This window comes from Pleurodeles waltl, chromosome 6 (assembly GCF_031143425.1).
Source record: "Pleurodeles waltl isolate 20211129_DDA chromosome 6, aPleWal1.hap1.20221129, whole genome shotgun sequence".
NCBI classification, from domain to species: domain Eukaryota; kingdom Metazoa; phylum Chordata; class Amphibia; order Caudata; family Salamandridae; genus Pleurodeles; species Pleurodeles waltl.
In genome coordinates, this window is record NC_090445.1 from 113,174,984 (window position 1) to 113,187,131 (window position 12,148).

General features: G+C 42.2%; 1 protein-coding gene across 3 annotated transcripts in view; it reads right to left on the reverse strand.

The window, feature by feature from the left end:
- Positions 1-12,148, reverse strand: part of MLLT6 (MLLT6, PHD finger containing) — a 396,940-nt gene that overhangs the window by 334,354 nt on the left and 50,438 nt on the right. For all 3 annotated transcript variants that reach the window (XM_069237485.1, XM_069237484.1, XM_069237483.1), the window contains exon 2: positions 6,097-6,176. In XM_069237485.1, the coding sequence (XP_069093586.1) occupies positions 6,097-6,176 (80 nt within the window). The remainder of the gene's footprint in view (positions 1-6,096; positions 6,177-12,148) is intronic.

The following is a 12,148-nucleotide window of genomic DNA, read 5'->3' on the forward strand; positions in this document are numbered from 1 at the left end:
GGCATGAGACCGCCAGGGCTGTGGTGGAGGTCTGACCACCACCAAAGCAGAGGTCCAGCCTCCACATAATGACCCTGGCAGAGCCGCCACGGACCGACCGCGGGCACCGCCAGTCGACAGTGTGGCAGTGCCGCCGGTCTCAATCCACAGGGCTAGGGTGCCGGGGGCCCCTGCACTGCCCATGCACTCAGCATTGGCAGTGCTGGGGCCCCCATGGACAACCCCGTCACGCTTTTCACTGCCCTAAACGCAGGCAATGGAAAGTGTGACAGGTGCTGTCGCACCCAATGCACTGCAACACTGCCGCAGGCTCAATTACAAGCGGACATCAATGTTGTGGCCTGCTTCCCGCTGGCCCGGCGAGAAACTCGTAATAGGGCCAACAGGCAGAAAACAGGAGTGGCGGTTTTCTGTCCTAATGAGTTTGGCGGGCTGCCTCCACTGCCTGCCAAACTCAAAATTAGGCCCTTAGACCACCATCACGGGTTACGTAAAAGGCTCTGTTATGTGTAAAAGGCTCTGTTATGTGCAACAAAATCAATGTTACCCATGGTACCAGTGGTTGTTTTGCCTCCTTTGTGCAAACTTCTACTACCATGGCATTTTGGATGCAGTATTACAGCCTAACTTGTACAAAATGTTCCAAAGCATCATTTGTCACATAGTCAGTAGTCAATATAATAAGTAAATTAGGTTTTCTGGTTCAACTAGAAAAATTCCCAACCATAACATGAATGGCTACGTTTTTGCTCTCAAAATCATCATTCAACTTCATCGATTACCATAAGTGATCATTTCGGATTGTGGAGCACAGTTTCAGGCAGACTATCAATAGGTTTCAATTCACTGGCGGATTCTTTTGGGTCAACATATCAGTCCAAAAGAGATCTGTAATCAGAGAGGCTGAACCAAAGGTTACATCAGTACTCACACTACTATTATGATTTATATAAATATGAAATTACAAAACCTGCGTGGCCTATCTGAATTCTCTTAAGACAATCGCTGATACCTATTTAAGAACGAACCAATTTTGTCTGCAACAATGGTACACACCATAAAATGCTACCCATTATCATACCTTGTTTTCAGTCTGCTTCGCTTTTCCCTTTTGAGCCACACCTTTTTGCTATATTCCTGAAGTTCAAACATAATTCCATACTGTCAAAACAGCTATACAGTACTTTGCCAACTTCCATAAGAGGCATGCTTCTGTGTAGGCTGCAGAGAATTATATTTGGCTAACTACATGAGCCATTAACATCAAAGCTGTGTATAGGTTTCAATGGCACTATCTCATTCAACCACATATTTTGTGTGAGCTTTTTTAGATGTCTGGAGATAAATTGAAGGAACACAACTCTTGCGATCTATCACTTAATTGGTAAAAATGCCTCCAATTACATTCTAACATTTTTCAGTATATTTTGCCAGCTACTGGTAAGGAAGCAGGTAACAGTTTGTTACACCAGACACTGCAGGCAGCATTGTTTCGACCAAATTGCAGTTCAGCATTTCAGTTTTTGTATTGTACTACAGATATAACTGCAAAAAACTACAAATAACATTTCACAGTTCATGAAATCCTGAAATACGCATTCACTCTTGAAAAATGTTTGGGGCTACAAGACTAGCCCTATGGCATAGAAGCTTGCCTTAGATTACAAAAGAGATAGGTGTCTTTTGTGCACGGTCATCCTGGATTTTTCGAATTTTGCTGGACCTTATATTTTTGCTGGATTTAGAACTGTGTGCACTTTACACCCATTCTTATAAGTAGTTAAGTGCCTGTGGTCCCCCTTTAAACATGATTAACTCTGGCACTGGCATTCACCATATTGGTATATTTAACTTGTCTATAAGTTCCTAGTTATAGTACAAAGTGTACCTGGGGCTTGGAAGTTAAATGCCACTAGTGGATTGCAGCACCTATTGTGTCAGCCACTACAGCGGTAGTGCGAACATGGCTTGAGACCTACCACTGTAGCCGAACTATAGCAGTGTAAAAACTACAATTCGACGAGTCAAAAGGAGGCCTTTGACAGGTCTAAACCTCACTCTTAAAAATTAATAAGACATCCCTTTTTAGGCTTTGTAGCCCAGAAGGCAGGAAGCATAGTTTTTGAAAGTAGGGCATGTAGATATTTAATGTTAACATGTCCTACAGTGACTAGCACCCAAAAGCTAGTGTTAATGCCTATTTGTCTTATGAAGAAAACCAAAATACAGATTAAAATACCAATGCTCAAAATACTAATATTGTATCTTAGCAGTGGAACCCGCTAGAGAGATAATTAACCAACTATTTTCATAGTTATTAAAATCAAATTCAGTGGCAAAGCCAGATTTGTAATACATTTTAAGGGAAAATCTCCTTTTAGAAAGTTACTGTCTCCCTGCCTTAATTTCCTGGAGGTTAATTTGCACTGACTCTCTAGCTTCCCCCAGCTAGTAATTTGCCTTGAATATGTGTGAAATGCCCCAATGTAGAAAACAATAGGCTGAGCTGATGGGCAGAGATGACTCCTCTGAATTCCACAGAATAAGGAGTGTAGGGGCTGTGGACATCCGTACTGACAGTACATTGTCAAATCCTGCATGTGTGTCAAATCCTGCTTGACAGGTCTGAGGGGTTCAAATATAATATTGGCACGACACCTGAAAGGGGAACGACTGAGATGCCAAGGACTCTGCTTTTGTCCTACCAGACTTTTATCTATGTGTTTACATATAACCCTTGGAGCACACTTGAAAGGGAAGTAAACAAGATGCCAAGACAGTTCTTGTGGATTTGCTGTCTGGCTCCTGAAGGACTCTTCTTCTGTCCATAGACGCCTGTCTCTGGGTTTGCTGTGGGTACAGTGGCTGTCTCAAACTGGATTTTAGTGTTACATGTAGGAGGACACTTGGATTGGCCCCAGGAACTTCTATCCAATTCGTTAAGGAATGCCAAGGAGTCATTCTTCCCCACTAGATTGTGCCAGGCACCCACATCAGATTAGGCTTGGACCTGCTGTCTGTGACCTGAAAGGCGCCCTTCCTCGGCTGGACCTGCTTGTTCTACCCAGAACAAAGAAGTGGACTCCAATACTCAACTGTGTGACCTCCTGTGTGACTACAAGCAGACAAAAAGCTACAAGATGCAGGCCTTTTCCTGGAAGTACCCAGCTGACCAGTGGCAAGATGGAATTACTCTGTTACAAACGTGACGGATATCCCGCCCGCTGTATTACAATTCCATGATATCCTATGGACATCGTAAAACGGTAGACGGGATATCCGTCACGTTTGGGATGGAGTAACCGGTCCGTCAAACTCTAAATAAGGCTCTAAGTCAGAGTGCATTTTCCTAAACCAGGACAAACCTGGTTAGTGTTTTCAATCCGCTCTCCGTTGCAGTCAGCCTCAAATTGTGCCTTTGTCCTGTGGTCTACCGTTACCACTGGCTATCATCAGCATTTTGTGCTTCTTGGCGCTATGCCTCCTTAAAACTTTAAAAATTAATGTCCCTGGTTCCCCTTATTTGATTTTTTGTCATTTTGGTATAAACATTTTTAATTACATTTTACTCTATTTTTCTAATTCGGTTTGGTATTGTTATTGTTTTGTATTTTGACCTTATTATTGTTTTGGTCCTGCATAAATACTTTATACATTGCCCTACTTTAAGCATGTCTGCTCTGTACCATAGTTACTGGGGGTTGAGCTCAGGTTAATTTAGTGACTTTGAGGGTTCATCCTGAAAAGGGCTGTGATTATTCCTTGAGGTGGGTAGTCAAAAATATGTGATGGACATGTAGTCTATTCTAGAAAGAGCAGAGGGTGAGAGTCATGGGGAAAGAAAGTTTGCCTATATTAAACATGCTTCAACATAAGTCTGAGTTGGCTTTTTCCAAATGGCATGTCCTTGAAACTAAGACATCACCAACCTCTGGAGAACTTCCTCAAAAACCATCAACAATGGGAAATCAGTTACCACTTAAGTGAAAGCATTAACCTTGACGGTGAGACCCTGGTTTAATGATGACACCAAATGAGATCCTGATCATGATGGCCCTGGCACCGGATGGAAACTCTATTTGTAGAGCCTCACACACTCATTGAGACACTAAGGGGGTCATTCTGACCTTGGCGGTCCATGACCGCCATGGCGGAGTGCGGCGGAAGCACCGCCAACAGGCTGGCGGTGCTTCCTGGGCGATTCTGACCACGGCGGTAAAGCCGCGGTCGGAAAAGGGGAGCCGGCGGTTTCCCGGCGGTTTCCCGCTGGCCCAGGGAACCCGCCATGGCAGCGCTGCTTGCAGCACCGCCATGGGGATTCCGACCCCCTTACTGCCAGCCTGTTTCTGGCGGTGTCCCCCGCCGGAACCTGGATGGCGGGAACGGGTGCCGTGGGGCCCCCTGCACTGCCCATGCCACTGGCATGGGCAGTGCAGGGGCCCCCTAACAGGGCCCCACAACGATTTTCACTGTCTGCTTAGCAGACAGTGAAAATCGCGACGGGTGCCACTGCACCCGTCGCACCCCTTCAACTCCGCCGGCTCCATTCCAAGCCGGCTTCATTGTTGAAGGGGCTGTCCCGCTGGGCCGGCCGGCGGTCTTCTGGCGGTCGCCCGCCTGCCCAGCGGAAAGCCGGAATGACCGCCGCGGTCTTCTGACCGCGGTGCGGTCTTTCGGCGGGAACCGCTTGGCGGGTGGCGACCGCCGACTGCCGCGGTCAGAATGACCGCCTAAATGAGCTTTAGTCTGTAAGCTCATGGTAGCAATAGCAGAGATCTGAACAAATGAAACAGACTCAGGGGGGATTTACAAAGGAAAGAAATGGTGACATGTGCAAGACCGGTTCCTCACAAAACATTTGAAACAAACCATTCTACACAAGCACTGTGTAACAGACAATCCAAAGCCATTTGAAACAGCCAGTCCTAACACAATCATCAACCTCACAAAGGTATGACTGTGGCGCAATTACACAAACATAAGCAAAGGTACATAGTTTTCATCCTAACACAACCATATAACATACTGTTAAATAACAAGGTACAGCCAAGGTGAGGAAAATGAGAATTATGGCCAATGAAGTCACCTCCCTCGAGTGATTCATCATGTCACCCAAGGAGCATAAAAAGAGTCCAATGAATTGGAATTAAAGGTTGATTGTATTGTTTTGAAAGACAAGGGTAACTTGCCCGAAACCTCATGGTAAATGACCAATTGGTGTTAAACTAGCCAATACTCTTTTTGCTTGGTCCTTTTTCTCTTCTCATCTTATCTTGTGTCTGGTGTATTTGATGTGACTGTGCATTAATTTGATAAAATGTGGTCTTTATTTGCTTACACAAAAGGATCAAGTGATTACCAAAACACAAAAACCTGGTTAAGTAGAAGAATTACGTCTCCTTCTATGATAATACCTCACAAGAGGCAGACAGCAGACTCCTTGTGTTTTAACGGAGTGATATTCTCAGATATTGAGTTCTACGTTTATATCCTACAGGTGTAGTTGATGCTCTGAATGACTGCACAAGAGGTGGTCATTAGTGTCATGTGGACTACAGCAGATACGAATATTTACAAGGATGTGACAGATGTTGGAGCATTGGGTTCTCCTCAATTAGGGAGAGAAACAAAGGTCTTCAAGGTCAAAGTAATGGGCCTACATTCTGGCCACAAGTTCATGTTAAGACTGACACGCATTAACATTTTCAAGTCCCAAAGTTCGGTTGCAGAGAAGAGAAAGACCTTGGCCCATTGAGGATGACTAGGGAATTGATACCTACTCAATAATAGGGCTGCTGTCAAGGTTAGGAGCCAAAGATGGTGCACGTCAGTTTGAGATGCAGATCTAGTATGTGTTGCAAGAGAAATACAATAGATTTGATACCGAACTAATAAATACAGATTTGAAGCCTTATTCCACTTTTATTAGTTTACACAGTAGTACATGTCTGGTTGGTCACACTTATTTCTGACGTCAAAGCTGTTCCTTAAGCCGCATTTAGTGTTTACTTCTGTTGAAAACTTAATACATTCAGTCTGCCCCAAGCATCTGTTGCAATTTTTGGATTAAAAGAAAAAGTAATAGTTTCCACTTACCACCCTGGCGGCTCTCTCTTGAGATTCACATTTCCGACAGAACCAGGGTCCTGTTGGAACTTGGACAATGCCGTAGCAAGCTGAGAAAAAATAAACAGATTTCTTAATCACAACTATACATTTAAAGACAAATCTATCCTCATCCAACTGTACGGATGTAAATCTTAACAATATTTCTGAAGATGAAGTAAAGAAATAAACATGAATATATTACTCACATTATTTGACATTTTAATGTACTTTGCATATAATTACGCCATCTATTTGCAATTCTTAATGTATTGCTATATATGAAACAGTATGGAACAGTATAGATATATAATTATATAAATGTATACACATACATACACACACTAACACAATAAAATAGTAATCAGATCTCTGAGATGCAGTAAGAGTCACACTAATTGGAGCCTACTCACACTGAATCTTACTCTAGTAGAGCCCACCTACACTCACATTACTACCTTTGGAATCAGTATCAATGTACAGACACTATCTTTCAGTTATGCACTTTTGGGAATTACAAACAATCCATATTTGGGGATTCGTGAATGCTGGCGAGGAGGGTTATAAACGCATTAAAGTCAAGAGGAAGTGAAGAGCCACATTTTGCTTCAATAACTGCCTGCAGTACAGATCTGAGAAAAGAGCTTGTTACTAGACTATTGTGGCAGGTGAAATAATGATACAGTAACTTCTCTTCCCTGCTCTGTAGCCCATCTCAGTACCTACTGAAATGTCATTCCATCCACCTAGGAGCCCTGAATGCAGTGTTTCACACCAAATTGCCTGCCTTGGTTGCTATCGCTTGCCCATGTTTGCTTCTTCGATCTGATAGTGCTATCCGCCATGCACCTTTAAGGGAGTGGAAGTGTACCACAACTGCTTGAGTAAAGTAACGTAAATATATATATATATATATATATATATATATATATATATATATATACACACACACACACACACAGCAGACATACATGGATGACAAGGTACACAAAAAAAAAAAAGTTGCCATCCCTCACATTACATTATCATAGTGCGAGTAGGCAATGTATGTTTTGGTATCATAGTTCATTAATTATTGAAATTATTGTTGCGCTGAATAGTCTCCTGTGTACAACTTTCCTAAAAGCAAGGCTCTTCCATCAAACTGACAGTACCAAATGTGACTAATGTATTTATTGCTTCAAAAAGATACACAATAAAGGAAATCCAGGGGGCTCAGGAGGGATCAAGAGCAGTATAATAAAGGTAGGGTTTGCAAACACAGCTCTGTTCGGATGGTGGCTCCTCAGACATTGACACAGGGAAGCAATGAGAGGTAACAACTATCTACTTAAACGTTGATTGGCACAAGACGACACACATCACTGAACCAAACCCAGAAAAGACAGGAAAAATAAGAGAAAAATAGATATGGAGCTATAACAAGATCAAAACTTAAGTGACAGTGACACCCTGTACAGAAACACGGGAAGGACAGTTAAACATGAACTTGTCTAACTAAGGGCAGAGTTTAAAGTAACACAAAGATCAGTTATTGGTTACACACAATCTGGTGACAAAGAAACAATACTTCTCAACTAATTTAAGGACAGTTTGTGTCTTTACTACAAGTAAAGGTTTCATTTGTATCTCCAAATATTATATGTTTATAGCACTGCATCCTCTGGTGTCGCTGTAGGTAGGTTGGACCTTTCTGATCTTATCATCTGAAGCAGCAATCTGGGGTTACAGGGTTTGCCTGGGTAGGTGGTAGGAGAAATGATGGTGGGATTAGTGAGTGGCTCCCAGCAAGGGCAAAAGGACAAAGGATCAGTTTCATCAAAGCTCTGGGAAGGTTCAACAGAGATGCACTCTGCTTTTGCTGGACAAATAAGCATCTGCACCAAGAGGTAGGATATGCAATGATGATGGGGATATCCAGTGATTAATCTGAGCCGGTGTTGTAGGTGAGACCTACTAGCACTCATTGTTGGGCATTGACAAGGGGTGAAAAATAACCTGAAAAAGTAAGATAAAGAGGTAGGGAATATCTGGTGGTGGGCTGAAGAGGCATGAGATGGAATCAAGTCTATGCAACTTTGGTATTCTGCATCCTGCCCTTCGATATTGCCGGCTTCTAAAAAAAAAACTTTGGACCCCGGCACTTAATCTGTTTCAAATTATGCACTGGGGATATCTGTACAAATGCAGATGCAACTGGAGCGCCAAGGCACAATCATGGCCATTGGAGAGCAGAATCACAATAAACAGCATCATGTTGCTTCCTCTCAGCTGTGTGGGAGCCTAAATTAAGATATTGTTCAATAGTGCATCTCCAGTGTGCCTCGGGGGTTGCACCTTTCTTGCATCTCAGGCGTTCCTTTGGTTTGTGCAACTTCCTGAATCTATTTTGCAGTGCCCACTGCTCCTCCAGCTCAAATCAGGCACTGAAAATTCTGAGATTCAGTTGATTAGTTATTCCTGGAGTTCCCCTGAAACCTTCATAGGGTATTACATTCATTTAGTAAAAACACTACTTATTTGAGCTTGCAACTGTATTTTTGTATCTTGGATCTATGGAACATTGTCCACAGCCTGCAAACGACACTCTTTTTTCACAGGATTCCTAACTTACTCCCAATTTGGTATTTATGTGAGGGCATTAGAGACAACATCCCTGTAACTTTCATACAGAAATACCCCAGTTGCTACAGTGCAATTGAAAATCAGGCATCCTCATTCTTTTGATTAGAAGTGGATCACGGGGGTGCACCAATCCAGAGGAAAACCTATCCAAATTCTTCCCTCAGCCCTAATCCAAAAGCTTCTTCTCTAGTTCCAAGCCATGGCATGATTTATTAGGTGAGGACCTTTAACCCTGCATTTTTTTTAATAATGGTTTCATCCAAATCACTTTCCACAACTTATAAATACAAGCACTGGCAATGCCAATAGTTTTTGATTATGAACGAAAGTGCTGTTTGTGCCATTGATGGGTTTATGCACTTGATAAGTCATCCTACATGTGCTCTGTCATTCATGCATCCACTGACACATTCTTGCATCCACCCCCTGGAAAAACCATAATTACACACACACACATATACCTATCAATATATGTCAGTACATCTGATTTTGCCCCCTGAAGCATTATGTATTAGCAAAAGATACTACTCCCAGAAGCAAGACAAAAAATGGAACGTTGTAGCAATATGATAAAAACACAGGTACAACAAATATTCCTTAACATCTTCGGGCAAGGCATGTGGGATGCGTATGAATAGCACTTCATGTCAGGTTTTGCCATTACTTAGTGCTATAAAAAACATGTTAGGGATATCAAATTAAACTACACTGTAAGTTTCTTTGTCCTTACAGAAATTCCAGCTTATGCGCGGCAGATCACAACAGATGTCGGTGGTAAACGTGTTAGTAACGCTAGCTCATGGATTGGACTTCATCAGAAGTTACGCTGCTTCTGTTATCCCCGGATTCTGCCGAAACCTAGAAAGGCCTACCTGGCGCTGTTGTGTGTGTGCAGCCAATCAACAGGCCTCCAGAGCAGCTGGAAAAATAATTATTAACAAAGTCGCATCCCAGGGACAATTTGTTTCCTCTGATGGCTTATTTTGAGGAAAATCACTGCCAATTACCTATCGCCTGCAGGACAGCAAATGTTATAACGGGTAGCCAGTGTTCTAGTAACATTAAAAGCAGACTTCGGAATGTGGGAATGTCGAATAACAAAAAGGTGGAGCACGTCATATGACGTATGTCGCAGAGTTTAAGCCAGTAGCGCCCAGACAGGCTTCAATGTATCAGTGTGATGCTCCACTACAGAACCACCTCTTTTTCTGGGAATCAAGGGCTGTACAAAGGTAAGCCTTGCGTAATGGTGTCAACACACTGTGCGTGCGCAGAACTGACCTGCAAGTGCATTGCTGCCTGGCCCTTATCGAACTCCAAACCTGGCAGTCCAGCACAGATATACTGCATTTTGGCTTGTAGACCAGTGGGGCGTGGCCCCAGAGCTCTTTAACACCAGCCGCTACTGACAGACGTAAGATAAACTAAAAGGAAACCTGCTGCTGTCTAAACATAATTGGAATATGCTTCCAATATTAAAACTAAATATTCATTGAAAGTCCATCTGGCAGTAGTAGTGCACATAGTTTATCATTGTTTTACAGTCCCCGCATGGAGACACATTTAGAACCAAAGTTGGCCACCTTAGAATACTAAAACAATGATACACTATGGACAAAAAACCATAAATGTCGCCTGTTTTAGAGGAAGTAGCCATGCAGAATGCAGTGCACTGCAGATGAAATGAGTGTAAGCAAGCGACCTGTTAGCACTGCTTAGGGAGCTGCAGTATACACTTTAGAAAAGAGCATAAGCAAAGAATGAAACAAGAACTATAATACTAGGAAATTAAAAACTACAGAACTGGCCAACCAGCCCTGATACTCAGATGCATTCATTTTCAGGTGGATGTACAGATGCGATAAAAAATGCTGTCAATCATAGAGCAAGAGAGCAAAGACTGATGTGGACTTAACCCGCATCCCATGCAGTATGCTGACGTGGATGTAAAAGAGTGTAAATGACCAATTGCAGAAGAGAGCTGACCCAAAAGCTATCTATACAGATATATTTATATATCTTAATTTATGTAGTACTTGATGATTCACTATAAGATCTAAGCGGACAGCTAAGCCTGTCAGGCATTCTAAAGAAATTCTAGGAAGAAGTATTACAGTGCAAATCTTCTACCCTATGGATTTATCAAAAGGGGTAAGCAATACTAAAATCCTTCCACACAAAGGCAAATCTGTTGGATTTCCTATAACAGAACACATGACAGAAGGCTTTAACACTGTGCAAAAACAATCCACCCTTAAAGGTATATTGGCTTTAAAATATGTATTACATACTAAATAAATCCGAAAGATATGGATAGTGCACCACTGCGCAAAGTCAATTAAGTCCAGTAACATAACGTTGTCTTTTAAACATCTTCATTTTTTATTATTGCTTTTTCTTGAACAAACGAGCAATCAGCCAACGCGTTTCGTCCTACACAAAAGGACTTCTTCAGGGCTTATATTTGCATGGTCTTTAAATTGATTGTCTTTCCATATTATACTTCCTTTGCCGACCGGGACGGACATGGTTGATCCCTTACTTTATGGGTAATAATAGGTTGGACATTTAATTCCAATAATATGGAAAGACAATCAATTTAAAGACCATGCAAATATAAGCCCTGAAGAAGTCCTTTTGTGTAGGACGAAACGCGTTGGCTGACGGCTCGTTTGTTCAAGAAAAAGCAATAATAAAAAATGAAGATGTTTAAAAGACAACGTTGTGTTACTGGACTTTACTGACTTTGCGCAGTGGTGCATTATCCATATCTTTTTGCATGTAATCCTTTCAGGATTGCCCCTTTGGTGGCAGGTGCCGTGATTTGTGCACAGGTATAGCCATAGATATTGGGCGATAATATAGTTCACAGAGTTTTAATATTTATAGTAGTCTAAGACAGGTGCATTCTTAAGGTTTAACCTGCCACCAATTCAGTAGCAGTTTACTAAATAAATCAGGCCTTTTTGGAACTCTTCATAATAAACAGATCTGACCTATGGCATCTGTAATATATTTAACTAATAAAGCAATCAGGCCTATAGCAGTTATCACTGGCTTGTCACCATAACTAACTAAGACCTACTCAGGGGTGTGGAATTTATTAAAATATCTACTTGTCCACGGGACAGGTTGCTTCTCAAATCTACTTGTCCTGTAAAAAGATCTACTTGTCCCTTTGGTGCCATGTAGTGTGGCGCCAAATTATGGCAGCAATCTCATTATGTAAGAGCTCTGATAATAGCCTCTCTGATTATGCCAGGTCTACTACCATAGTAGGGCTTGAATACTTGCAGTTTCAATCCCTACTGTAGCAATTTCCTTATTTTTCCACCTTTCTGCAGATCTGCATACTGGGGCTGGAGGAAGCAGTAAGCAATAGTTCCAGGGCTGGAATGCCTTTGAGTCTGCAAACCTA